The 27,358-nt window shown below is 32.0% G+C and overlaps 6 protein-coding genes across 24 annotated transcripts; 3 read left to right on the top strand and 3 right to left on the bottom strand.

The window, feature by feature from the left end:
* The first annotated feature begins 1,123 nt into the window (after positions 1-1,123).
* Positions 1,124-4,158, top strand: LOC105194859 (eukaryotic translation initiation factor 3 subunit M). Its single transcript, XM_011159973.3, has 7 exons — positions 1,124-1,299; positions 1,492-1,671; positions 1,754-1,848; positions 1,957-2,175; positions 2,253-2,521; positions 2,632-2,775; positions 3,074-4,158. Exons 1-7 carry the CDS (start codon positions 1,255-1,257, stop codon positions 3,295-3,297), a joined length of 1,176 nt encoding a protein of 391 aa, XP_011158275.1. The 5' UTR covers positions 1,124-1,254; the 3' UTR covers positions 3,298-4,158.
* A 1,091-nt stretch (positions 4,159-5,249) lies between these two features.
* Positions 5,250-10,037, bottom strand: LOC105206008. 2 transcript variants are annotated; one of them, XM_039446244.1, is made up of 8 exons: positions 9,413-10,037; positions 8,719-8,892; positions 8,053-8,176; positions 6,543-6,723; positions 6,248-6,461; positions 5,992-6,148; positions 5,774-5,913; positions 5,250-5,528 (listed from the first exon to the last, which is right to left on the bottom strand). In XM_039446244.1, exons 1-8 carry the CDS (start codon positions 9,524-9,526, stop codon positions 5,406-5,408), a joined length of 1,227 nt encoding a protein of 408 aa, XP_039302178.1. In that variant the 5' UTR covers positions 9,527-10,037; the 3' UTR covers positions 5,250-5,405. The 2 variants fall into 2 exon arrangements, with proteins under 2 accessions (XP_039302178.1, XP_039302179.1); XM_039446245.1 differs by having other exon boundaries at positions 9,207-9,413.
* Positions 10,038-10,264: 227 nt separating this feature from the next.
* LOC105198536 (ethanolamine kinase 1) lies at positions 10,265-14,163 on the bottom strand. 12 transcript variants are annotated; one of them, XM_026136501.2, is made up of 8 exons: positions 14,028-14,151; positions 13,901-13,932; positions 12,952-13,034; positions 12,305-12,442; positions 11,838-12,103; positions 11,522-11,748; positions 11,155-11,377; positions 10,265-10,926 (listed from the first exon to the last, which is right to left on the bottom strand). In XM_026136501.2, exons 2-8 carry the CDS (start codon positions 13,911-13,913, stop codon positions 10,848-10,850), a joined length of 1,029 nt encoding a protein of 342 aa, XP_025992286.1. In that variant the 5' UTR covers positions 13,914-13,932; positions 14,028-14,151; the 3' UTR covers positions 10,265-10,847. The 12 variants fall into 12 exon arrangements, with proteins under 12 accessions (XP_025992286.1, XP_011163587.1, XP_011163583.1 ...); XM_011165285.3 differs by lacking the exon at positions 13,901-13,932 and having other exon boundaries at positions 12,952-13,080; positions 14,028-14,162; XM_011165281.3 differs by having other exon boundaries at positions 12,952-13,080; positions 13,901-14,039.
* Positions 14,164-14,461: 298 nt separating this feature from the next.
* Positions 14,462-20,996, top strand: LOC105198617 (Bloom syndrome protein homolog). Of its 7 annotated transcripts, none has more exons than XM_011165410.3 (15): positions 14,462-14,592; positions 14,870-15,098; positions 15,265-15,388; positions 15,544-16,969; positions 17,035-17,145; positions 17,282-17,454; positions 17,581-17,802; positions 17,943-18,304; positions 18,413-18,671; positions 18,910-19,293; positions 19,379-19,523; positions 19,641-19,828; positions 19,987-20,311; positions 20,378-20,555; positions 20,688-20,844. In XM_011165410.3, the coding sequence occupies exons 2-15, from the start codon at positions 15,001-15,003 to the stop codon at positions 20,842-20,844; spliced, it is 4,152 nt and encodes a 1,383-aa protein (XP_011163712.1). In that variant the 5' UTR covers positions 14,462-14,592; positions 14,870-15,000. The 7 variants fall into 7 exon arrangements, with proteins under 7 accessions (XP_011163712.1, XP_011163696.1, XP_011163689.1 ...); XM_011165394.3 differs by having other exon boundaries at positions 14,475-14,636; XM_011165387.3 differs by having other exon boundaries at positions 14,477-14,698.
* A 469-nt stretch (positions 20,997-21,465) lies between these two features.
* On the bottom strand, positions 21,466-22,730 carry LOC105198639 (succinate dehydrogenase assembly factor 2, mitochondrial). The gene is made up of 3 exons (XM_011165422.3): positions 22,398-22,730; positions 22,157-22,308; positions 21,466-21,867 (listed from the first exon to the last, which is right to left on the bottom strand). The coding sequence occupies exons 1-3, from the start codon at positions 22,431-22,433 to the stop codon at positions 21,597-21,599; spliced, it is 459 nt and encodes a 152-aa protein (XP_011163724.1). The 5' UTR covers positions 22,434-22,730; the 3' UTR covers positions 21,466-21,596.
* Positions 22,731-22,933: 203 nt separating this feature from the next.
* LOC105198645 (START domain-containing protein 10) lies at positions 22,934-27,012 on the top strand. The gene is made up of 9 exons (XM_039446250.1): positions 22,934-23,478; positions 23,595-23,816; positions 23,885-24,054; positions 24,122-24,269; positions 24,335-24,487; positions 24,580-24,704; positions 24,777-24,899; positions 25,144-25,286; positions 25,837-27,012. The coding sequence occupies exons 3-8, from the start codon at positions 23,899-23,901 to the stop codon at positions 25,246-25,248; spliced, it is 810 nt and encodes a 269-aa protein (XP_039302184.1). The 5' UTR covers positions 22,934-23,478; positions 23,595-23,816; positions 23,885-23,898; the 3' UTR covers positions 25,249-25,286; positions 25,837-27,012.
* The last annotated feature ends 346 nt before the right edge of the window (positions 27,013-27,358 follow it).

Here is a 27,358-nt window from a genome sequence, read left to right as displayed (position 1 = left end):
ACTACGTAAATTACGTTGAGGAATCGAACAACTATTATCAGTTGTTACCCTATTCAACACACATCGTACAATCAGCCAAATATTACGCAGGATTCACTCTGTGCTCGCGATATCCGATTATTGATGTTGATTGATAATCCAAAATCCAAAGATTTGCTCGCGTCGCATGCTCCAAGAGTACTTGAATCGCTTGGATCACTTTTTCGTCACCAATCACAATAATTGGTGAAGTGCGTTGAAGTAAAGGGCCTCGCACATGAAACGCATAACATAACAAGCATAACATAAGACCTATGGGTCAATGAGCATCCAGCATAAAGTCGCCATATTGATTTACATAACATTTTCATTGGTCCGTTAATCTTATGTTGTGCTTATGTTATGTTATGCATTTCATGTGCGAGGCCTTTAAATAGGAGTATGAGCCTATCCAGATTCCAGACAAAAGCCTATCGCACATGAAATGAATAACAGAACATAACATAAGACCAATGAGCCAATGAACATCCGACATAAAGTCGCCATATTGATTTACACAATATTTTTATTGGTCTTTTGGTCTTATGTTATGCTTGTGCGGTGTTAAGGGCCTCAAGGGCCTCGCACATGAAATGCATAATAGAGCATAAGCGTAGCATAAAGCCTTTGGATCAATGGGAATCTTATGTAAATCAATATGGCGACTTTATGCTGGATGCTCATTAGCTTATCGGTCTTATGTTGTGCTTATGTTATGTTATGCATTTTATGTGCGAGGCTCTGATCCCCTGGAATTTGGCTAAGCTCGTACTCCTATTTACTTCAACGCACTCAATGTCAATACGTTCAAATCAATATTGTTGTGATTGCACACGAAAAAGTGATCTAAGTGATTCAAGTACTCTTGGAGCTTGAAGCATACGATATGAGCAAATCTTCGGATTTTGGATCATCAATTATCATCAATAATTGGATATTGCAAGCACAGAGTAAATCCTGTGTAATATTTGGCTGATTGTATGTACAATGTGTGCTACATAATTATCATGTTGAAGCATGCAACGTAAACAAACAGAACAAACCTCGAGAAACGGAACAGACCCAAAATAGTTACAACGCTTTATTTTTCGATAAATTTTGGAACGCAATCTTGCTTGTTGAACGACTCGGAGTATTCCAGTTCCAGCATTTCCCCCTTTCTAGTTTTCAGATTTCTTCCGACTCTAGCTGAATTTTTGGATTTTGTCACGTAAAACGTGTTATCGTTTTGTCAAGATGCAGGTGCCGCCAATTTTCATGGAATTGCCATTGGATGATCAGGTAAATTTGCAAAATTAAAAAGTAATTGTAGCTAATTTTTTTAGAAATATATCTGGCATATACATATCGTATAAATCTTTGAAACATTTGTCTACATCATTTTTAGGTTATATCGACATGTACCTTAACTGTAGAAGCATTAGTAAAAGTATTACATATATTGGTTAAATAATGTTTAAATATTATTGTTAGGCGCAAGAATTGAGAGTATATTTTAAGAGTCTTGGTGCAGAAATTAGCGAAGAGAAATCTCCTAAAGGCATAGAAGATGATTTGCACAAGATTATTGGGGTGTGTGAGGCATGTTTCAAAGAAGGAAATGAAAATGAAATAGAAACTGTATTAAACGACATTGTTTCTATTATGATTCTGGCAAGTTTCATATTTGATATTTTTTTCTTTTATTATTACACATAAATATTAATTTACCTTTTTATTTTCATCATTATTACAGATACCTACAGAACGTGCTGAAAATTTAATTTTGGCATTCTGTGAGAAACTTGTAAAAGCACCTGGCTACAAGCTCGGATTGGTTTGCTTAAAAGCGTAATAAATTATTTATTTTTATAAAGTCAATATGCTACATATTAGTTATAAAGTCAATATGCTACATATTAGCCTACATATTAATGTAACAACAATATATATTTACAGTTTATGGCTCTTATTTCAATCTCTTGCTGATGATTCTCCAATGAGATATCATGTTTATTATCACTTGGTACAAATAGCCCGCAATGTTGATCAAGTAAAAGCTGTATATAGTGGAATAGATCAATTGAAACAACAATTTGCTTCCTTTCCTCCATCGAATGAGCAAATGCAAAAATTGCTGCGTTTACTGCATGAAGTTCTTTTAAGCTGCAAACAGGGGTATGACCTCACAGATTTTTTCACACGCATATGCATACTATATATATTTTTTTTTATATGAAAAAAATATTTTTTAGAGAGCAAGCAGCAGCCGTCATGGTAGAACTGTTGGGAACTTACACAGCTGAGAATGCTTCTGCAGCTAGAGAAGATGCACAGCGTTGTATATTAGCTGCATTAGCGGATCCAAATACATTTTTGTTAGATCCGCTTTTAGCTTTGAAACCTGTGAGATTTTTAGAAGGAGAATTGATACACGATTTACTTCTTGTATTTGTGCAAGATAAATTACCAGCATATTTGCATTTCTATCAACATCATAGAGAATTTGTAGAGCATCAACTTGGTAAATGCTTAGTCTAATATGAGATACTAAATAATGTAGAGTAATATAAGATACTAAATTTATTTTGTGTAAAAAAACAAAATTGTAATGTACTTTTTTTTCTTTTGTAGGATTAAATCATGAACAAAACATGAAGAAGATGAGGCTGTTGACCTTTATGCAACTTGCAGAGACAAATCCAGAAATGTCTTTTGATACTATACAAGAGGAATTGCAAATTGATGAATCTGAAGTAGAAAGTTTTATAATTGATGGTAAGCTATTTAGTCTTTAACTTTTTATTTACAATAAATGACAACACACATACATCCTGTTGTAAATAACATAGTTTCCACTATTGCCCATTTAAGAGTGGAGACACCTGTTAACAGGGTATATTAAATGAATTCGTACTGACTTGGTAGAATTATATTTTGATACCGAGTTATCGAGACATTCAACAATTTTGTTATTGCTTAAGAAACAGAGTTTTAGGAGAAATGTGAAATATTACGTATGATATTTTTACAAAATAATATAAATAATATTGTTTCAATCATTTATTTATTCTAGTTTTAAAAACCAAACTTGTGAGAGCTCGCATGGATCAAGCTGGTCGTAAAGTATTAATTTCGAGCACGATGCATAGAACGTTTGGTCGTCCGCAATGGATGCAACTGCGAGATTTACTTGTATCGTGGAAAGCTAATCTTTCGGCTGTGCAGGATGGCATGAAGACCGTAGCCGCTGCACAAATGGAGCTTGCGGCAAAAAATAAAGCTACTCTTGCTCACTGACAGTATCGAAAAATTCCATAAGTATACATACATGATTATTTATAAAAATAACGTAAATGATCAAAAGTTGAAATTTTTTCCAAAATATGACAGAAATTCATTCAGTTCAGTTGTACGAGGGCGGTTTGATAAGCAATAGAATTTGAAATGAAAATGCAATATTCAGCGAAACCGATTTTACTATCATATACCCCCATCTTTTTAATGTCTGTTAAAATTTCAGCCTACTCCATCCATTAGTTTTGTGTTGGCAGCCGATTAAAGTGAACGTCTCAGTCATTTTCGTAAATATGGAAAAAGAACAATTTTTTCCCTGCGAGCCATTTTCTCATGTTGGGAAACAGGAAAAAGTCGCTGGGAGCCAAATTTGGAGAATACAGTGGATGGAGGAGCAGTTTGTACGCCAATTCGACCAGTTTGGCTCTTTTCCCATATCATTTGCTCTTTTTCCATATTTATGAAAATGACTGAGACGTTCACTTTAATTGGCTGCCAACACAAAACTAATGGACGGAGTAGGCTGAAATTTTAACAGGCGTTGTTAGAAAAATGGGGGTATATGATGGTAAAACTGATTACACTGAATATTGTGTTTTCATTTCAAATCCTACTACTTATCAGACCATTCTCGTAAAAGAAATGTAGAACTAAAAATAAATGGTAATAATTATATCACGATATTACGTCTGTATAATGCAAAGCTGTTAAATAGAAAATTTTTACATAATTTTGAACATACATTTATACATATACTTTATATATAAAAGCAAAGTATGTTAATCATCTCATCCCTCTGTGTCAAATTGTGTCATAAAATAAACAGTGATTTAAATTTCTCATAATAAAGTATGTACATTAAAAGAATGGTTCAAGATTTATTTCGTCATTTTTACGCGTTATGTCATCTTAATGTTTTAAGGGTAAAAAAAAGTAATGCTATGTTGCACTTACAAACTGCAAACTGTTGGAAAAATATCAAGAAATATATTTTTAACTTCACAAAGCTATAATAATATTCTTACAAGTGTTTCATGATAAGTAAACTTGAATCAATAATATATGTTCAAATGTGATAAGATGAAATATTTCTTTTTTATCAAAAGCACAGACCATAATTATATTATATTCAATGAAGTTTTATTTTTTTCTTGCATAGTATCTAAGCTCATTAATATTTAATACTCAGTCAATATGTTAAAAAAATTAGTTGCAGGAAAGATATCCGTTATTTTATAATAAAATATGCGATATTATAAGAAGCGTTTGACAATAATTTGCTTTAGACCTTACTCTACATATGAAATTATAGTTTGTAATTTCTCTTTGTAAGGTCTCCGTATTCTTATTATATTGACATTTGCGCTGTATTTTTCTATCACATTAATTATATAATTTTTCTTATAAAGCATTCTTGTGCATAATTGACATTACCTTTGCATTTTTCAATAGTATTTAAATTTTTGACAAAACGAGCAAAATATTAATGTTGTAAAATATTTACGCATTCGCGCATGCACACACGCACACATAATTTTATGAGCACCAGCAATGTGGCAATGCGTCAAGCGAAAAGCACAACGTAGTTATCTACTATTATTATTGTGCCGCAATGTCAAATTAATCTCAAGTTACTCGATAAAAAATTCAGTCTATTGTGTAGTATTTAAGTATTTACAACAACATACACAATTAAAGTATGCCGGAATAAATTATCAAGTTCCAAATTGATGCAGTAGACAACTCAAAATTTTGCAGACATATAAATCAATTCTAAACATTTTATACATTTTGTCTATTAAATTATTTTTAACGCAATATTTGCAAATACAGCATCCAATTTAAGTAGCATATAAAGTTTTGTCTTTTCTTAAATGTGTTTACATTTAATAAATTTAGATAACATAAGTTAAGGCATATTTTTAAGTTTCTATTTTATAGAAATACGCAAGGTGTACTTGTCTGCAAAACCGGCCACATTTATTTCCAGTATACATAAACCTCTCATTAACTTTTATATGAAAGACAAATGACGGATGATAGAGACTATGATATATTGTATCAAAAAATTAAGAAATGATGAGTGAAGTTTTCTCATCACACTTGGTAAATCAGATCTGAGTAGAAAATCTCGGACGTGGTAAATCTCCAAATACCGTATCACCATGGACGCTTTTAGCTAAGGCTTTAATTGAAGCTCGAATGTTGTGCGGATCTAATGGATCAGTTGGCAACTGTAATTATATAAATCATATATAAATACATACTATTATTCTTTATCTTGAGTATATTTTAATCAAATAGCGATAAAAGACTCGAAATGTATAAAAATTATTTGTAGCATACATATATGTACACGCACATGTGCATGTGTATACACATATATATATATATATATATATATATATATATATATATATATATATAATTTGTATACATATACGAATATATTGTAAAATCATGTGAAAATCAGCTTTACCTGGTCATCATCTTGGTCCTGCACCGTACGACGAACGATAGAAGGGAAGACAGGCACGGTGACAGGTAATGATTTAGCTAACGTGGAATGACTATCCCTTTGACCTCTTGGCATATGAATCCCTTCGTTTTGGCTTGAATCTGAACAAATTATTACATACATTTAACTCTAAACGAAATGTTGCTATACAGACAATAAATGATGTTAATACGTCATACCATCGGTGTCAGATCCCTCTTCTGAAGACCACATAAGTTGTTGGCCAGCTGCATCTATATCCTCTATTCCTTCAAAAGGAAACAACGCTTCTGTATCGAAGCTAGCTGATTCCTTGTTACAAATATACAATGGATCTTTTTTTCTCGAACTTTCATTCTACAAAGTTGATTGTTCATAGGTTTACAATAAAAATTTAATCTGTTGATAAAATAATGTGCTTGAGAAAACTTTAATAACTTTAAACAAGTAACTTACGTTAATATTGCTTTTAGAAGAATCTTTGATGGTTGTCTCCTGTTTAACGTATGGGCCACTGGACACTTCTGTGTCATTAAATATTATATTGGACTTTGGATTTACTGTAGTTGCAGCAGAGGTAGTCAAGGTATTTTTAAAGCCATCGGGAGTCGTTGGTGGAGTTTCTATATTATTGGTCACCTTATTTGTTTCTTCTCCTTTACATACTAGTCTAATTATAAAAAAAAAAAAAGTTGCGATTATTATTACATAATAGCAATATATTCATTCTTAATAAGTAAGATGATGATACTTTGATAATAGCCTATGTTCGTTGTGTGCTCTTTCACGAAATTGTTCCAACAGTTGATACTGCTCTGCAGTAAACGCACGTATTTTATTTTCTATCGCTGTTGTTTGACGTTGTACAGCTTCCTCCAGCTGTCGTTGTAATCCATCTAGGGCCATTTGAACCGTGCTAGGTAATTGTGAAACTGGCAAAAAAGAAAGACATAACATTGAGATGATATATATTTTATATTATTTATTTACTAAAATAATGGGTACAATCAAGTTGATACTATAAATGCTTTGAAGTATTCTTTGATTGATCAATTAGTAAAATTTTTTATTCTGCTTGGTCAATTAAGTGTTCAAAGCATTTGTAGCATCAAATTGACCTGACAATTAATGATAATTAAAAAAAAGGTTAGAAAATGAGTTTGAATGTCTTGCATCATTAAAAGAATATCATTTTTAAGGCTCCTGAGTACTCGCCGCGGCCATATTGAAGTCGTGACGTCAGAAGCGAGAAATTGCGTGAAATGACACGTAATTTTGTCCGACATGCCATTTGTAAATAAAGCCAATTTGGATAAAACAAACTAAGCAGATGACTTTAAAACACTTCTAAATATCGGTCACGACTATCCTTTTTCCGCCTAATAATCAGTAAATAGTTGTAAAAAGCATGTAAAGTGAAGCAATTGAAACAGGAAAACACATGGGCACATAATTTTGTCCGACGTGCCATTTCTAAATAATGCCAATTTGGATAAAACAGACTAATCAGATGGCTTTAAAACACTTCTAAATATCGGTCACGACTATCCTTTTTTCGCCTAGCAGTCAGTAAATAGTCGTAAAAAGCACGTAAAGTGACGTCTATTCAGACAGGAAAACACACGGATAGCTATTAAAAGGAGTGAAAAATGTACTTTTATGTATAAAATTCAAAGAAACTTTACTCGCGGTCCATTTTTACGAATTTGGTAAATACGAGACAAGTCATGTTTTTACAATGAAACACATAATAACAAAATGACATGCACGATAACATTTCATCGTCAATCTGTCACGTTTCACGTGTATTAGTTCTAATTTTGTCCGCAACGAAATGTCGCTACCGTCAACGCGGAGTTCTCGGCTGAGGAGTCAGGAGCCTTAAGCAATTTTGATAATTGTTGTAAAATCTGATTGTAGAGGAACAAAAATATCATTAGCTCTTTATTTAGTATACTGAAGTCTCATTTATTATAATGAATCATTAAAAGTCACCCCTTTTGACTTGCAACATTCTTGATGCAAAATTCTCTTTTCTCATGCCTTTTTTCAATTTTAGAAGCAGTCATGTCGTTCTACTAGTAATAAGAATCCCAAAGATTCCTTTCCTTGCAAATAATTAAAAAATGATGGTTTTTGATTTTTTGCTGTAGCAAATGATATGTATATTATGATATATATATTAACCATTTAGCAATCTAATGATACTTACAATTAATGCATGTTGAACATGTAAATATGTTAGACATATGTTGACTTACCAGAAAATTTATTAGGCTGTTGCAGATAATCATCAAGATCTTCTAAACTATGATTGATTACTATCCTAAACACTGGACTATAATCCGGATTGAATTTCAATTTATTTATGTCTTCGGAAGATAACTGAAAACAATAAATCAATTTTTCTTATAAACGAACGAGATCACTCAGAGGTCAATTAATTCATAAAATTCATAAAATTCATAAATATACAATATATCTGATGTTTTGTTTTTGTAATTTATTATATATAAATACCAAATCGAGTACCAAACACAAGTACATGTCTGTAATCTATAACTAATATCATATGCAGAGACAATCGTCATTGCGAAAATTAGCCACATAGCTATATTAAATGATGCTTAAAACAAACATCTTTAATTATACAATATATCATTTATTAAATAGTTTATTACGTCAACAGCAATAAGAATGTATTAGGTTGTTGGAAGTCATGACACATTTTTAAATGTATATGTAAAAATGTGTCATGATTTTTTCAACAACCCAATATAACAGGAATAAGCCAAGTGTATCAAATAAGACAAATCATTTATGACAAAAGCAATTTGGAGCCATTGTTTTAAGATGATTGTCTCCTGACTATTTTGTAACTAAATATTTTTTGCATATGGTGAATACATTTTATCCAAACAACTTACAAGAATATTGTTATTAACAAGGACTAAAGCAGCACCATATTCTCTATGAACTGCATGAGTATACATCGAGCAATTGTAACAACGATGTATAATCCATGATCCAACATTTCTTATTTCCATCAAACCAGGTTGTTCTTTTGTAATATTTTTCAATTCTGATACAGTTGCCAGATCCTGTAAAAGATAAAATCAAGATCTGTCATATTAAAATGTGGTTGGTAAATGTTTAATAAATTATTTAATTGTTCCTTGTTTTAATTATAATTACATAAATAATTTATCACGACAGTATGACACTAGTGCAAATATCACTATGACAAAATTAGAAAAAAATGCCAAAAAAATTAATTTAGTCTCTATGGGTGCATTCCATTTCATGCATATTATTTATCCTTATTTAATATTCAGTAAACAATAAGGATAAGTGATGTATCGTGCTCATCATGCACGATGTAAGAGGATAAAATGGTTAAACTCTGAATTCATACCGGTCAACATAACATTGTGGTAGAGCGGGTGAGAGGAAGGAGAGAGAGAAGGAGCCTGGAATGGCTGGAGTGCTTCGTTCGCGGATTCTCAGGCGTTTCAGCTTTCTTTTCTTTTTTCTCTTTTTCCTCAAAAATTTCATCGTATTTAGAAGAAGTTTTCAAGAGAAAGAGAAAGACAAAGAATGACAAAAAAAAAACTTATTCACCTCACGAAAAAATGCATCGGCGCGTTCTAGGTCAGTCAATTCAATGTTAACCCGCTGTAACTCGGTGCTCCTGGACTCGATAGACACGTTCAAACATTTACAGGTGATGTGCATCTTTCGGTAACCGATTGGCAAGCGCGGAGTGTGACCGAAAGAATGTAGCGTTCCTCTCTTCCTTTTCCAGAGTTTGACGAGATGTACGCAATTCAGCAAACTACGCACTTTGTTGCGGGTGTAATGATTTCGGTTTATTCTCCCTCGAGATTATTCAAAACTGTCGAATAAACGGATATCGTCACCGTGTCGAGACGTCGTTTATCGATGAACGAGCATCGAGGAACGGTGCCGATATTGTGTCGTTCGCAATCAGATATAAACTGTCGAAGCTATATTTCTTTCTCTTTCTTTCGTCTGGCAAACCGAATGTTCGCGGTATGTTTTTTCTGCGAAAGAGACGTGTACGACAAGAAACACGAAACAACCGTCAACAACAAACGTTGCGAGTAGCGCTACGTCAATCACTCACAATCACTACTATTGTTACTATTGCGATCGTTCTCGTTCGTTTCGGGAAACGGTCATTTTGCGGGCGATGGACGATCAATGTGTGCGTGTGTGTTTTCTAGTGTAACTGGCGGCGGGGGGGGGAAGCGAGAGCCCATAGCGACATCTACCACGTTTGCATTTAAGATGACTCCAATCACTCTAATTCATCGACTAACGATTACTGATAACACGATGACATCGATAAGACAGATTTAATACCTGTTGGTAACTTATCTAAACTGCAGGGTATGTACCTACGAAATATTCCTACCTATAGGATAGGTATTAATAGATAAGAAAAGCACATACGATTTTTACATAAGAGTACCTATACTTTCCATTTAATAAGTCATCGACTAAAGCCTGTTATCTTCAATCAATTTTATATATCTTCATAAATCGATATTAGTCACTCGCCACTCATTGTTAGAGATAACACTATCTAATAATGAAATCGATTTCATTTACCTATTGTTAGAATTATCATCGAGGGTACAATATTAATATAATTTGGTTTAATATTGACAATCTTAGTATTTTGACAAATTTTATGTATAGAGAAAACTTAAATTAAAAATTATTCCAATCTTGTCTCCTGCTTATTTTAATATATTGCATTCATATAAAGATGCATATATTTGTACACATATATTGCACACTAGCAGCACCAATATATAAAATATTGGTCATGTTAGGCCACAGTTATCCACAGATAATATCACATATGAATACATAATGTACACATTATGCATGTCAATAGAATATACATATACATACATTGTATAATACAATTGCCAACATATACAATTGAGACAAAATATTTCAACGGGAATGCATATTTTGGAAAATGCCATGTTATTTCTATGCATTTTTTAAACATGCCATTGTTTCATTCGTCATATTCTGTTTTCAACTTAGAGATTTCTTCTTTCCATCGAAAATATTCGTTGAAACGTATTGCAGCGTATCTGAAAAGTCACGTGAAAATTCAATGTAATAATTATTCAAAGCATTTCTTTTCTTAATTAATATTATATTTTTCTTAATTTTTCTATTGTACAAGGAAATGATAATATGTTGGCGATGAGTATTATTGTCGTTATCTTATCTTCACTATTATTCTTTACTTTTTCTACTATCATAAAATTTGATATAATACAATATAAATGTTTTTTATCGATTAAGTAAAAACTTACGCCAAAAAATCAAACTCAATATTTGAATGCTCGCTTTGGATAATAGCCCAACAGCCCCAAAAAAAATGTGGCAAGGGAGCAAATTGAGTAACTTGCCAATATAATTCATCAACGTCTTTTTCGGACACGTTAGTTGTCGCGTTATACACTTGCAAATATTCTTTCAACCACATTTTTTGGAAATTTTTATCCGGATATAAAGAATAATCTGGTTCGTCAAAACCTTAAATACATTAAAAATTGTGAAAAATTTTCTTTCTTTATAATTTTATACTTTGTTGCACTGAAGTTATATGTATAATAGAGGATACAATATATGAGGTATTGTTTTCTAAACTATTCAAGACATCGAAAAATGCGTAATTACCGGCGAATTCCGCAAAGTGATTAGCTATATCAAACGCTTGATAGTTTAGTGCAGTGTATTCATAATCGATAAAAACGACTCTCGATTGTTTTTGATTGTACAATATATTTCCTAGTAGAAGATCATTGTGAGCAAACACTATGGGATTATTCACTCGGGAAAGTGTACTTTTCAATATCTGATATTCTTTCTCCAATATCGCATAGGATGGTATCAACATTTCAAACCTTAAAGTAGAAATCATTACAACAACTCATCATTTAGATATATTTTAAGTAATATACAAATAAGAACATCTATAGTAAATCGCGCTTACTTTGCTTGCTTGAGGGAATCGGAAAATCTTTTAGGCATAATTTCCATAAATTTCTTCGTTTTTTCCCAAATAAAAGCTTCTTTTGGTATAAACTCATTTTCAGAATCAAGATTATGCATTTCAGCCATACGTTTCGCAATTAATGGATATACTTTTGGATTCCTTACTGTTTCAGTGGTCAAAGTTTCACCTTCTAAGAATTCATAGGCAAATCCATTGTTAAATGTAGCATAAATGCAATGAGTGTAGCCAGCCTTGTTTAATATCTATACAAAATATTTATTCTTTACATTAGATTCTCTTTACATGTTGAATAATGTTTGAATTTGTTACATTTCTTCATGTCACTGTGTATAATACTTGTATGTATGTGCACATTGATAAAAAAAAATACATATAAATTACAGCAATTAAATTATAAATTTAAATATGAATAGGATAAAAATATAAAATTAATAAGATTTTACCCGGATATTTTTTATTTCGCTTTTTCGGTCAATCAGTAAATCCGAATTATTGCCATAAATTCTAATCAGGACCATATCTGTATAATGTTCCGAATGCCATACTCCTATCAATTTGTTTGTTCTTCCATCAGTAAATACCTGAAATAAAAGAAAAAAATGACATTCTCATAGTTGTAATAAGTTTAATTATTAGGTAAATTTATGGATTATCGAATTATACTTTGCTACTTGTGCTAACTATGTATATTCTCATCAGTTCTTTCTCCTTATAGTTTAATATCTATATTTGTATTTCTTATTGTTTTTTAATAAATTTGATAAAACTAATTGTGATTTGAAATATGTCTGTATTTACAAAGGTACAAATGTAATAAAAATATGAATATAATTAAAATATAATTTTGATAATGCTCTATAAAAGAGAGAAATTGAAACTGTATCACATATCAATATAACTAGAGATAAAAATAAAACTTATCATTAGATAAATTGAATGAATTGATAAAAGAGTGCTGTAAATAACCAAACAAATCTACTTATTAAATACTAAAAGAGATATACAATTTTAACTTTGAATTAATTGTAAGTATTACTACTCGTCTATCTGTCGCTATCACTTACATAACAAAAGAATACAGAGTTATTACCTTGAAATGCAGGTGTTGCAAAGGCCAGGATGGTCTAATCCTCTTTATAATGTCTTTGGCACCAATAATAATTTCACTTTCATCTATCGTTACGTTAAGATGTTCTTCACATACATTCATAGCTTAATTCTATTTTATGAAATAATTTGTTTTATTCTTAGTCTTATTTAAATTTAATAATACAGATTAAATAAAGTATAAATAAAGTATATTTTTAATATATCTTAGACTCGGAGAAAGTATATTAATTCTATTTACAAAGAACAAATTAGATGTAACACCCTATTGGAATTGTTGGTAATTTCGTGATGGATCAATAAACCATTAGTTGACAAATTTACATATATACTTATGTAAGAACAAAATTAATATAAAAACAACTTTCAACCTTTACTGATATCTCACGGTAACTAAAAGAACAAGACTAACGAGATTTGTAATGTGTCCATGTATATATACATGCACTATATACATATATCAGATATATGCTTGTAAGTGATAATTTACTGATAGGCGAGGGCAGCGTAGCGCGGTCAATTGAAGAGAATTGCGAAATTCGAACGATATGCATATCGTTCTACTTTAAAGACAATACTTTTTATTTGCATATGTAAATTTGATATACTCTTGTATATATCGATACATGAATGTAAAGTGTAAATGCATTTTTAAATCGTATACTATGTTATACAACGATCGTGAAGTTATTCTACGTAATCGTGGGCTAATTATTTACAATTAGAATTAATCGATTTAATTTCAGATTATAATACTTGCTACTCCGCACTCCGCAGCTGTTCCCTACAATTAGGTTGCGTTCCGTAATTCACTGCCAGTACTGAAAATCTATAGTACACGTAACGTGAACTATAGATTTTCAGTACCGGCAGTTTTTATATGCGCAGTCATGTCGATACAAATACATATTTGTACACATGTTTATATTTACAAAATCGCGTCATCGCGCTGGCTGGTCCTGATCTGCGGCCGGCATAAAGTGGATTATTGCACCAAATGGTAAACGTCGAGCAGCAATTAATCAATGAAGTTTGCTACTTATCCAAAATCTAACATACCGTTTATCACAAAGTCGCTACATTTTGTCAGTATCAAAGAGGACCTCAATAGTTGTCGACTTTAATGCTTGATATCTCGGGGCCAGTGCGCTGGGCTGCGCGGGGCAGAGCGACATTTTTTTCCTGTCGGTCAGGGGCCTTATTCTTGAAATCATATGGAGAATTTTCGTATACGAAAGTGACAAAACAACCAATGGAGTTACTCGATAGTATTTTCCCATTGGCTGTTTAGCACTTTCGTATACACAAGTTATTCGCACGTTTTTAAGAATAGGGTCCCAGCAGGTCCCAGATTCGTTCGTTTCGTGCGAAAATGCGTCGAATAAGCCTAATTTCATAAAAATTGGAGGTTGTTAGAGTATTCTTAACAATTACCCAAGCAGCAAGCTCTGTTGATTGGCTGCTGATCGAACGTCGTTTGTTGCGTGTAGTCTGGATCAGGCTTTATGATTTTTCTAACCTTCACCTGCCTCCACCATTGCAGTTTGCACGCGCTTGTACGCGCCACAATATACAACAAATACCAAACCAAAACTAAGCGATACAGCAGTATATAGAATGTATTGTGCGTGTAGCATATTCGTCACATAATATCATTTTTCAAGAATTGTGCGTTTTGTTCGTGCATCAAATTGTCAAGTATTTTTTTTTAAATATGTACATACATACAGGTCTGAGCATGAGTAAACAACTGAGCTTTTAAATGAGAGATGGGCTGCGTGCCGCGAAATTCACTGTCAGTATTGAAAATCCAAGTTCACGTTATGTATATTATAGATTTTCAGTACTGGCAGTTAATTTTGGAACGTGTTATATTACCCATTACCTTAATATTTTTACAGAGGACGTTCTGCTCTAGCTTGCAAAGTTTAATTAATGTGAGGCAAGTTTAAACGTCTATACAAATGTTGAGAGATATTGACGTTTCAACAGACACTGCCAAACTGTTAATTATCCAATATTTGTGTTAATAATGTCGAAAAAGATAGCGGTTGGTCAAAAAAGCAATCAATCTACAATAGTAGGATTTTTGGCAAAGACAACTAATAAAAACAATGTTCTGCAAACTAGGTAGGAATAATTTATTTCTAGCTAAAAAAAATGTCCGAAATAAGATACACACCAAGATATATACATACATACACAGTTCAATATATTTGAATTTTTTTTTACTGGTACAATATCTATTTTATGTTTATAATATTTCTTAACATTAAAGAGTACTTATATTTTTTAGTAAATCAAAATCATTGACAGATAAGGAAGCTGATTTAAATAATGAATTAACCAATAATTTATGTTTTGCTAAACAAAGGAGAATAGCTGGAGACTTGGTAACAATAGACACAATAATAAATCTTGTAAGAATATAATTTTGTTTGATAAAAAATAAAAAAAACTGGTGAAATGTTATTTTTAATTCATATACTTTAATATGCTTCATACAATGTGATTTACTGAACATTTGTGATTTGTTAGAAAACAGTTTGTATGATTTTGGTATTTTAAATTGCAGGATAATTCAGATAGTTCAGACTCTTGCAAAAGTCCACTTAAAACACGAATAAATACAGTTTGTAGTACAATGGAAATGTATCGTGTTGAAAACCCACCAGAGGAAAAACAGGAAATTAAAAAAGAGTTTGGATTTTCAAAGTTATCACGAAAAAAAACTTGTGTTATTTCTGAGTCTTCTGACAGTGAGGAAGACAAAAGTAATGTTAAAAAATGTTTGCGTTTAAATCAGTGTCCAATTAAAAGGGTAATAGAAGATGAGACAAAGCAAGCATCACAAATTTATCAATATGCTAAATGCAACAATGAATATTTTCCTTCTAGTAGTGCAACATTATTAAAGGAAAATAAACAAAAGATAAAAATAGAATCCAGTGATGACGATAACATAAAGCCTAACAATACAAAAAATAAACATTTATGCACTCCTAAAAAGGATAATATAATGGCTAATGAAAAGAAAAATGCTATAATTTCAGAGTCTGACGTTGATAGCCCTAGCTCAAAGTATAATGGCGAGAGATCACCGAGAAAACACTGGGCAGGGGTTGGCCCTGATATTAAATTGAATCTGAAAGATTTAGGTTTAAACAAACAATTAGGTTCATGGGTTGAATTCATTCAACAAAAATCAGTAATGTCTACAGTACCTGTTACAAAAGATAAGTTGCTTGAAAGACGCCAAGATTTAAAGGAACTTGAAATTGAAATTCTGGACAAATTTTATACTGCTCTTGAGTTAATTCCATTACCAATATTGGAACAATTTCCAAAATTTGATCGATGCTCTTTTAAAAAGTTGCAAGGTCTGCATCGGCATGTAAAAGCTAAATTACGTTTAATACAAACAAGCTTATCAAAGTTATCAAAAGAAGATGAAAAGGAGGATTTATTCGAGTCCTCAGAAACACTTGGATCTTCAACGTCAAAGTCAGGTGCAACGTCAATTTCATGCATGTCCGAGAGCTTAAATGATAATGACTGTGGCTATGACTATGACAATTTCATAGCCACAGATTCTTCAATATTAAAAGCGACAACAGACTTTCGTCAAGATTTGGCAAATGTAATGGAATCGTATGCAACAAATGTAAAGAAACATGATAATAACATGGAACCTGTGTCAGCAGTTAAGAATGAAACCACAGTTCCAAATAAGAAGAGTACTTTCCAATTGAAAAGACCAGTCAAAACAATATTAGATGCTCAAGTTTCGAAAACAATAGCAGAAATGTGGGAAAAGGACCAACAAATGTCTAAAACAATGAATTCTTCCATGGATTCTGATTGTGTTCCCGTGCATGATACATCTAATGACAGTATTAAAACGTCACCAAGTAATAAAAAAGATATGTTTAGTTTAAGAAGAAATGTCATCTTAGATAGTCCAGATAGTCCACATAAGATTATTGCAAATAAATCTCAAGGTATGATAATAAAGAAATTGCCAATGCTTTCTGTTTGGAATTCTTAGTAAAAAAATATTTTATAGGAATCAATCAAGGATTTGCTACAAAAGTTGAAACCTTAACACAACAATTAGAACAATTTCCAGCTTTGGGAGAAAATTGTAATATAGATATAAACGATGACGATTTTACAGGTTACGAGTTTTATTTATACATACATATACATACATGCACATATACATATATACATACATATATATTGTATTACCAATACGCGCGCGCGCGTGTTGATAATACAATAAATAATATTGCTCATAATCTCATTTATAGATTGGCCACAGAATGATATGGCACAGAGCAAGGAGCATGCTGATGACAAATCAAACTCAAAATGTGAAAAAAATAGTGTGGTATATGGCAAATTTACTGGTAATTATAAAAATGATGGTGTTAGTGGAGAATTTGATGGTACAACATATCCACATTCGCGAGAAATGTTACAGGTATATAAGTATTTGATAAGTAATTTTCATCTTTGTTAGAGTATGTAATAAGTAATTCACATACACGTTCAATGATCAATAGTAATAATATATGTTACACATATTAACCATGTTTCTTTATTTTAGATATTTCGACAGAGATTTGGATTATATACTTTCAGGCCAAATCAGTTGCAAGCTATTAATGCAACACTTTTGGGATTTGATTGTTTCATTTTAATGCCAACTGGAGGTGGAAAGTCCCTTTGTTATCAATTGCCTGCCCTCTTAAGTATAGGATTAACAGTTGTCGTTTCACCATTAAAAAGTCTTATTTCAGACCAAGTTCAAAAACTTATCTCACTTGACGTAAGATAAAGTATTGTTACATACTAGATATATAATGAGAGAAATAATGTATTATAAAAACATGATATAATAAGCGTACACATTGCAGGAGTATGTACTATTATTATCGTTTCACTTCATTCTTGATTTTAAATTTGCAGATTCCTGCGGCACATTTATCTGGTTCTATCACAGAGAATCAAGCAGAGGCAATATATAGGGAACTCTCTAAAAAAGAACCTGCTCTCAAAATATTATATGTAACACCAGAGAAAATCTCCGCCTCACCAAAATTATGTAGTACTCTGACTAATCTGTACGAGAGAGAATTATTGGCAAGATTTGTTATTGACGAGGTACACTGTGTTAGTCAATGGGGTCACGATTTTAGACCAGATTATAAAAGATTAAGATGTCTCAGGGACAATTACCCTAAAGTGCCAACAATGGCCCTGACTGCAACGGCTACGCCACGTGTTAGGACGGATATTTTGCATCAATTGGGTATGACTAATCCAAAATGGTATGTTTTCTATGCACATGCCCGCGCACATACACATATACATTATAATTATTAGCGCGTATATTTTATACTAAAAAGAGTAAAAAGATCACCGATTACATTTTTTAGGTTCATGTCCAGTTTCAACAGACCTAATTTGAGATATAGTATAATAGCGAAGAAGGGAAAAAATTGTTCCGATGAAATTGTCGCTATGATAATGACAAAATTTAAAAATGCTTGCGGCATCGTATATTGCTTGTCGCGTAAGGATTGCGATGATTACGCTGCACAAATGAAAAAAAATGGTATTAAAGCATTAAGTTATCATGCAGGACTTTCAGATGTTCAAAGAAGCAATTGTCAAGGAAAATGGATTTCCGATGAAGTATGTTATTATACTCTGCGAATAAAATACGATTATAAAAGATGAAAACGTACTTATACATGTCTACACGCACTTTAATGTTTTATGTACGTTACAATTATATTTCGTGATGTACAATTTTATATATTTTGTGTATGTGCGTATAGACACGTGCATATACGCGTGCCGTGTTTTTATCTTTTTACTGTAATTATATTTAATGATGATATTTTAACACGCCTGCATATATACGTTTTAGATACGTGTTATATGCGCGACTATAGCCTTTGGAATGGGGATTGATAAACCAAATGTGCGCTTTGTTATACATGCAGCCTTGCCAAAGTCCATTGAAGGCTACTATCAAGAAAGTGGTCGTGCTGGTCGCGATGGTGAAACAGCAGACTGCATTCTATTTTATAATTACTCAGATATGCATCGAATCAGAAAAATGCTTGAATTGGATAACCCAAGCCCACAAGTCATAAATACACACATGGACAATTTGTTTAAAATGGTAGCATTTTGTGAAAATAGTACAGATTGTCGTAGATCGCTACAGCTTAATTATTTTGGAGAGATATTTGATAGGCAACAATGTATCATGAATAAGATAACTGCGTGTGATAATTGCAGATGTAAGGTATGTTACATATAATTGAATGGAATAATTATCGCAGCAGAAATGTAGTTGTTTAAATGAAATTATTATTAATTAATAATTTTAGGACGAGATTACAATGTTGGACGTTACTGAAGATGCAAAAAAGATTATGGAAGCTGTACGAGATATTAGTAATAGAAAGAAACTTACAGTAGTATTCTTAACAGATATTTTTAAGGGCAGCGATCTGAAAAAAATTAGAGAATCAGGTTTACATACCTTTATTATGTATATAATAATGATAATGAGAAAGAAAAATTGAATTTTTTATAATTTATTTAGTTATATTTTGTATAAAAAATTATACAAATAAATTTTTTTTATAGGTTTAACAAAACATCCTTTATATGGTCGTGGCAAATCGTGGAACAAAAGTGACATAGAACGCCTTTTGCACCACATGATACTGCAAGAATATTTACGAGAATATATGTATATTAATAATGAAATTGCTTGCGCATATGTGACAATTGGACCAAAAGCGAGCGAACTCATGACAAAAAAAGATGTAAAGGTAAATTTATGTTTTTAACAGAATATCTAGAATGCAAAATGTATAATTGAATAAGTTTACATTTCATTTTAAATATTCGTATCATATCACTATATAGAAAATTTTCTTTTATCTGTTGCCTTTCATCACGTGTTGCGCTTTTATTCTATTCTGAATAGGTACAAATTCCAACGAGACAATCTAATAAATCTACAAGTGGTGTGGCTACAGTTTCAACAGTTACAAAGAAAGTCGATGGTATTATAAAGGAATTGCAAGATCGTTGCTATACCGAGCTGATGACGATAATAAGAGGAATCGCTGGTGCATTGGATGTTTCCGCTTCTTCCATTATGAATATGGTAGCTGTTAGAGTTATGAGCCAGCGTTTACCAGAAACCGAAGAAGCCATGTTACAAATACCACACGTTACTAAGGCTAACTTTGTCAAATATGGCAAACCTCTTTTAAACATTACACAAAAATATGCGGCAGAAAAAACTGGTATGATATGCATAGTATTAAGTATAAAGTAGTACTCAACATTATTGATTATTCTCTTATGTTTAGGATTGTTAAATGAAAATGATGAAGCACAGGATAGTGATGATAATGACAACACCTGGGATGACAATAATTCCAGCTGCTCTTACAGTAGTAATAATACTGCCAGTCGTGGCAGGAAACGAAAGATTGGCAGTAGATCTAACAGTACGAGTAATAAAAAATATAAAAGGGGTGGCTCGAGGTAAGGGAAGGGTGCATATGTGCGTATGTCATCTTTCTTGTTACATGTACATAACATGATAAAACACACACTTGCATGCACTTGACTATGTATTTTTTGTATAATCGTAATAGCTTATTTACTTGTTTATAGTGCATGGAAAGGAAAAGGTCGTCAAGGTACATCAAAAGGCTCGTCAAGAAGTACAAAAGGTTCAACAGCAACTGTGAAAAAAGAAGTAGGACTTGCAAGTTTCAGTCAAACAAAACAATATCTTACAAACCCCAACAGATACATGAACATTGCTTGATTCAGTCTTCCTGTTTATTATAAATTATTTATAGCATTTGTAATGGTGCATAAATATAATCTCTGTACATATTTTGGGATACTTGGTATCAAAAGTTGTTATATGGCGTTCATTTTATTGAATAAAACAATTTGATAAACGTTGCAAAATTATATTTGATATTTAAGTGGACACCAGACATGTATGTAAAATAAAACTTGTAATAAAAACTTTTTTGTATGTAAATGAGATCTTGTTAATCTTTGGTAAAGTGAGATACAATGTATTCCAGCAATATTTAAATATTCTTACAACTTTTTACTTTTTGTTTTCTTGTTTTAAAAGATTAAAGAGTTTATTCCTTTTTTATTATTTTATTTTTATGACTCAAAGAACAAGAAAGAATTAATTGTGACAGTAGAATTACTCTTTCATTAAAATAGTGGTGAAGTATTATTGAGGTGAAATGTAGCCTGGGATATGAAATACCCCACACAGCTTGTCATGTTGATTTTCCCACCTGGTTTACGGAAGATTAAATATTTATTTAGACTAGAAATTAAATATGTCTTGATCATTAACTAATCAATGAAAATGGATACACAAGAAAAGTATAATTTTAAATTCAAGTAATAACGCTTTAAATTCCTTACTGTCTTTTATTGTAACATAATTTAATATACATAATTTAAATAAGTTTACATTAGAATCCAGACTATAATATCACTATACGTTAAGTTCTCTTAGGTACTCTGTTCTACATAATATATTATTTATAAATCTGGTTGTGTTATTCTAGCTTGTCGATCTTCATTCTGAATATGCTTTTTCAGCAAGTCCATCACTTCGTTATCAAATTCACGTGGAGTTGGTTTAACGCCAGTTGCCCAATAGAATATATCCCAATCGTTGGATGGCAAATTTATAAGTCGATCATATAATCTTAATTGTTTGTCATCAAACGTATTTAAATATTTGTTTGCGAAGGTGCTGAGAAGCAGACCATTTTCTAACATTCCACGTTTACGAGACTGATATGTCAATCTAAAATAACAATAAATAAAATAAATCCTATTGCAAAAATGTAACGAGAATTTGCATTTGCAGATTATAAACAATGATTCTGATATTATTGACGATAAAGTATGACTATAGTTAAATACTAACAATAACACTAAATTATATTATAGTTACATTATGTTATATTCACAAATTGTAAATGTATGGTATGTGCGTGTCGCGTGATATGACATACGACATGAGATTCCGAAAGAAGCATGTTACTTTGAACTGTCGGTTGACTATTCATTTATTCTGATGAAATTTTGAATACCGTGCTCTTTTGAGACTTGCGTCTTCTCCTTCGCGTTCTACATAACGTGGAATGCCAGGTTCTCGACCCTCTGGATGTATCATATCTTGAAAATCATCTTTCTGTCTGCATCTACTCACTAATAAATCTCTTGTAAACACAAGCGGTCTGATCTAAAGAATATTAGTTGCGTGTTTTTATACATATAAGAGTTGAAAATTTTATACGTTCGCTTATTCACTATTCTTATTTTTAAACTTACGCGGGATGTGACACGATTGCAAATAATATTCATCATCGAAAGCACTTGTTTCGTTGTGCAAATAAAATAATCTAACCTAATTAACCAATGTAGTCGGAACAGTTTGATACTAGTTTGGTACAGTTTGGTTGAGTTTGGTCAAGTTTGATAACATACAACGTGATTTCGGAAGTTGTTTGGTTCGCAAACTACTTGCTCTTTTTCATTGGCTGCGTTCAGCAGAAAAAGCAGCTTTGCAACTGTTGTAAAATTCTTTAATATGATTGGTTTGTGCATTTAGATCAATTTAGATCCAGTAGGAACCAAGGGCAAGAACCAATCGCATCCAAGAATTTTACACCAGTTGCAAAGCTGCTTTTTTTTGCTGAACGCAGCCATTCTCCCTCTTTTGTGGCAAGATGTCGGTAAATTCCGGAATCACTCCCTTGCGCGCGAGCGCGATTTCGTGTTTTAGCGGTTGTACAACCTGTTTGCACCTGGTTGTACTTGGTTACACCTGGTTACATCTGGCTGCTGCACCGGGGACCGGGTTCGACCGGGCTGCATCAGCTGTCACGATGATAGGCCAAGGCGGCCGATTGTCGACGTGTCAAACGTGCCAAACGGCTTGAAAGTTGAAAGAATCACAACGATGATAATATATATAACAACGAATCTGAAATCCTTGCCGTGATCCGATGGCACACGACAGCGAGTATGCAGCTGTCAGTACCGTTTTTGCTTCTACCGGAGTAAACGACGGTAAAACGATCGCGTTTGTATTACAAGTTGAGCGTCGAGCGTAAAAAGACGAGCATTGTCCAAAAAATGTGTTACCGTAGTAGTCCAAGTATACAAGTTCCCGATGTCCGCGATACGTTTAGCTCATATGTGCTATCTGTGCTACTTGGGGGTAACGAGTCATCACTGTAGCTCGTCGTTGGCTGAACATGCTCGAGAGCGATCTCAATACATTCAATTATCCCGAGTCTTTATCATTTGTGATAACGAATCTTTTTAACCAGACGTGTGATATGACTTGATTATCATCGATTCGTTCCAGGCCACGAATGGGGAAATCGTGGACTGCGGAAGCATGCATGTATGTACATTGTTTTTTTCTCCCTTTTTTTCTCTTTTCTTCCCTCATTTCTTCCTTTCCTTTTCTTTCTTTGTATCTTTATCTATGTAATTTACTAATAATCTTTTCTTGTGTAGATGGATCATAAAGAGAATCGATATGCTTGAGTATTCTTCTAATCTTTAAATAATATCTGAGCTTGTGCAGAAATTTACGAAAATACAAATTGAATGAATAAAAGAATTGATAGCACTATTCTCCCGTCGATAAGCTTGCTAAACGAATACCAAGTGAGAGAGAAAGAGAGAGAAATAGAAAGAGACAACACATTACGTAATAACTTTGAAAGGGAGGGAGAGGTAATTTTTTTATAAACACACACATACATATGTATACACAAGATTTATATCATTGTACTTGTACATAGACTACTCTACTACAATGGATATTGGCGTTGTCAAAATTGCAGAAGATAAAGACTTTGAGAAATTGAAGCAGCTTTACGATAATAATAATGACTGGAAATTAGATTACAATAAACCTGATCTATCTGTTTGGACAAAATCCGTCCCAGGAATTAGTTTTAGAATGGTGAAAGTAAGTTCTTTTACGACAAATGAATTTTTTTATTCTTTCAATGTGACTGAACAGTTTTATGTTACAGATTAGAACGCGCTTTTCCGATGTTTCGCCTGAAACATTGTACGACGTTTTACATGATCCTGAATATAGAAAAGTTTGGGATACTCATATGATTGAATCGAAAGATATAGGATTTTTTAATCCAAACAATGATATTGGATATTATTCCAGTTAGTATTATGTTTGTTTGAATTTTTATATTGGTCTCACTTTATTATCATTGTTCAAATTTTAGTGACATGTCCATCTCCATTAAAAAATAGAGACTTTGTCCTACAACGATCTTGGTTAGATACTGGTGTAGAGCAGTTAATATTGAATCATTCCGTTTATCACAAAGATTATCCACCTAGGAAACACTTTGTACGAGCAACATCTTACCTCACAGGTAAAAATCTTAGATCAAAATGCATTTTATGCACATGTATAATACATTACATAGTCTTTTATATGTTTAAAAGTATTATTATTGTATTTAAGGCTATATTGTAAGGCCTTCGCGCAATGGAGACGGGTCCGAATTGGGTTATGTATCGCACACAGACCCGCATGGCAAATTACCTGTATGGCTTGTTAATAAAGTTACACAAATATTTGCTCCTAAAGTGAGATACATTTTATGAAAAATATTATAACAATATTAATGTAATATTTACTTATGAAGCTGTACTTTCTAGATGGTAAAAAGATTGCACAAAGCCTCTGTGGGTTATCCAAGTTGGAAGTTACTTAATAATCCAAATTATAAACCTTGGCATTATCCTGAACAAATAATGGCACCTAGAATACGTATCGAAGAAGTAAGGAATAGCTTATTTTTCTACACATTTTCATATTTTTTTATTATTGTATGCCTCACTAGATTTTCACTATTGTATAGATTTCATACGTCGATTCTTTTAGTGATAGTTTTAATTCTTTATATGTACAATTTTTAATTTTTTTCAATATTATTCAATGCGCGCGTGTGCGTTGTGTGTGCGCGCGCGTGCGTGCGTATATAAACTTGATTTTTACAATTGTGTGCTATTATTATCGTTTCAGTGTGTAAAATCTGTAGAAGAGAAGAATTCAAAATATAATTATGTAGACGAATCTGACATAAAGGAAAGTTTGGTTAAAGAATCTGTCGCAATGGATAGCGATTAATTCGTAGGGATAGAATAGAGAAACGTAAAGATTTTTAGGTAAGTAGGATAATAGTGATTAAAATAAAAGCAGTATAATGGAAAGTTCTAGTTACAATATTACAGATAAAACGTAACGGACAATTTGTACGATTATAAAGTTCGATTTGCATATTTCTTATGTGATAAATTTTAATTATACATAACGCGTAATATTTAATATATAACAGATATAACATTAAAAGTCAAGATCACATGTTCAGTTATTATATTCGAAATCGCCTTATGTGCGGACGTGATTGTATATAAATATCAGTAAGAAAACTCGGTGGCCTGCTTTGTACTAAGGCACTAATTTCAAGCCAAGTTTGTTGGTGGTATTGTTAAAAAGAACAAAACGCAAAGTAAGATGGCGCGCAATATAGAAGGGGGGAAGGTGTGTGTATACTTGAAATTTTTTGTTATAATTTACACAGGGCATACAGAGCGCGTATATCTCAAAATAATCACATCATCTATCTTCTATATTGTGCATATTATACGTCATTGTTATTTATTATACGAAAATACGAAATCTTAATATATACGAAGTAATCACAACTTTTTGTAGCATTGAAGAATTTGATGTAACGAGTAGTTGGTAAGAAATTTTCAAATTTTTTCCTGAAAATCGGAAGGTTCGATTAGTATTTCCATTTCAAACTGACACTTGATAAACGCACATTGCTGAAAAAGGCAAGTTTCTTAAAAAAGAGGCACATTTTTGTCGAAATACCACTAAATTATGATTATAATTTTAATGTAAAACGAATAAGTAGGTTAATATTGACAACAAAGTCATATATATACATAACGACTTGACTGATTCTCTTTGTCATTTTAAATTTTTAAATGAATTTTATTCGCAATGTTCTCCACCTCTTGGCAAGTATTTCAATAATTGCATACAAATATAAGTGCGTGAGAGATGTAAATTGTAAATAACATTACATTTCTCTTGCAGTCTCCTACTTACATATATATATAAAGGAGATTCTCTTACAAGACTTGCATCAAACTTGAACAGCGTACTGAAAGAGCAAAAAAAAAGAATTTTGTGCGAAAGTTTGCAAAATAAAAAACTCAGATAAATCATAATATAAATCAGATTTGAAAGATACAAATAGGAGAGAAACTATTGTAAACTAGGTATACGCTTGTCAAGTTTGAAACAAACAACTTTATGAAATATTTTATATAGTATATACATTTCATGACGTAAATGAATATATATACAGGGTGTTCATTAATGATTGTACGCATTTTTTGTCATAGGAGCAATATTTACCGACGGATATGTATTTCTAGCATATTATTATATTAGAAATAATGAATGCGTGCTCCTATGGTAAAACATGGGGATAATCATTAATGAACATCCTGTGTATATATATACAGGGTGATTATTAATGACTATTTCCATGTTTTACCACAGGAGCATGATTTACCGACGGATACGTATTTCTAACATATTATATTAGAAATTACAAATGCGTGCTCCTATGGTAAAAAGTGGGAACAGTCATTAATAATCATCCTGTATATATATATATCAATAGATTAACCAATCAATAACGAGACGGCCTAGAAATTTGGATATTTTATCGATGGCCTATGAACTTGATACGTTAAATTTTAATTTTACATTTTTTTCTGGTCTGTGAAAAATATAAAATAATGCAATACAAGTTTATAGAGCGTTTTATCTATTACTTTGTAAAATTCACAATAAAATGTTTTCAAACCAGCTTCAGTTAAAATAGTTATTACAGAGAAGAGCTTATTATTTCTAGTTAAGTATTACAGTATCGCTGTGGTAATGCGCAAAATAAAGAAAAACATCGCTAGATTGTCTCTATTAGCATCTTGAAAAATGAGTTTGACAATAATGAAATAAGTTCATTTTTCATGTGATTTTATGCGATACATTTAATTTTATTATTTAGTTTTTTTTCTGTGAGTGAAATGAAATGTGTATAATTAACTGAAACGTCGTCATCAAGGTTTCTAAATATACAATTTTGTTTCGCAATTTTGCATTTGTTTATATACTTATTTTCGTAACTCACAGACGGTTATGATAGGATTCAACG

The sequence above is a fragment of the Solenopsis invicta genome, chromosome 2, assembly GCF_016802725.1.
Source record: "Solenopsis invicta isolate M01_SB chromosome 2, UNIL_Sinv_3.0, whole genome shotgun sequence".
Taxonomy (NCBI): domain Eukaryota; kingdom Metazoa; phylum Arthropoda; class Insecta; order Hymenoptera; family Formicidae; genus Solenopsis; species Solenopsis invicta.
This window is presented reverse-complemented; position numbering and strand designations above follow the sequence as displayed.

Bases quoted from the DNA above. Each gene is read 5' to 3' on its own strand.
- LOC105194859 (XM_011159973.3), top strand. From the start codon at position 1,255: ATGCAGGTGCCGCCAATTTTCATGGAATTGCCATTGGATGATCAG. The intron at 1,672-1,753 runs GCAAGTTTCATA...TCATTATTACAG, and splicing joins TTGTTTCTATTATGATTCTG to ATACCTACAGAACGTGCTGA. The intron at 2,522-2,631 runs GTAAATGCTTAG...TTTCTTTTGTAG, and splicing joins ATTTGTAGAGCATCAACTTG to GATTAAATCATGAACAAAAC.
- LOC105206008 (XM_039446244.1), bottom strand. From the start codon at position 9,526: ATGCACATCACCTGTAAATGTTTGAACGTGTCTATCGAGTCCAGGAGC. The intron at 8,177-8,718 runs GTAAGTTGTTTG...TATTGTTTTCAG, and splicing joins TTGTTAATAACAATATTCTT to TTATCTTCCGAAGACATAAA. The intron at 6,462-6,542 runs GTATCATCATCT...TTTTATAATTAG, and splicing joins GAACATAGGCTATTATCAAA to ACTAGTATGTAAAGGAGAAG.
- LOC105198536 (XM_011165285.3), bottom strand. From the start codon at position 13,071: ATGAATGTATGTGAAGAACATCTTAACGTAACGATAGATGAAAGTGAA. The intron at 11,749-11,837 runs GTAAGCGCGATT...TTCTACTTTAAG, and splicing joins GATTCCCTCAAGCAAGCAAA to GTTTGAAATGTTGATACCAT. The intron at 11,378-11,521 runs GTAATTACGCAT...AATGTATTTAAG, and splicing joins TCACTTTGCGGAATTCGCCG to GTTTTGACGAACCAGATTAT.
- LOC105198617 (XM_026136495.1), top strand. From the start codon at position 15,001: ATGTCGAAAAAGATAGCGGTTGGTCAAAAAAGCAATCAATCTACAATA. The intron at 17,803-17,942 runs GTAAGATAAAGT...TTAAATTTGCAG, and splicing joins AAAAACTTATCTCACTTGAC to ATTCCTGCGGCACATTTATC. The intron at 20,312-20,377 runs GTATGATATGCA...TCTTATGTTTAG, and splicing joins ATATGCGGCAGAAAAAACTG to GATTGTTAAATGAAAATGAT.
- LOC105198639 (XM_011165422.3), bottom strand. From the start codon at position 22,433: ATGATGAATATTATTTGCAATCGTGTCACATCCCGC. The intron at 22,309-22,397 runs GTAAGTTTAAAA...AATATTCTTTAG, and splicing joins GCAATCGTGTCACATCCCGC to ATCAGACCGCTTGTGTTTAC. The intron at 21,868-22,156 runs GTATTCAAAATT...TTGTTATTTTAG, and splicing joins GCAAGTCTCAAAAGAGCACG to ATTGACATATCAGTCTCGTA.
- LOC105198645 (XM_039446250.1), top strand. From the start codon at position 23,899: ATGGATATTGGCGTTGTCAAAATTGCAGAAGATAAAGACTTTGAGAAA. The intron at 24,055-24,121 runs GTAAGTTCTTTT...TTTATGTTACAG, and splicing joins TTAGTTTTAGAATGGTGAAA to ATTAGAACGCGCTTTTCCGA. The intron at 24,705-24,776 runs GTGAGATACATT...TGTACTTTCTAG, and splicing joins CACAAATATTTGCTCCTAAA to ATGGTAAAAAGATTGCACAA.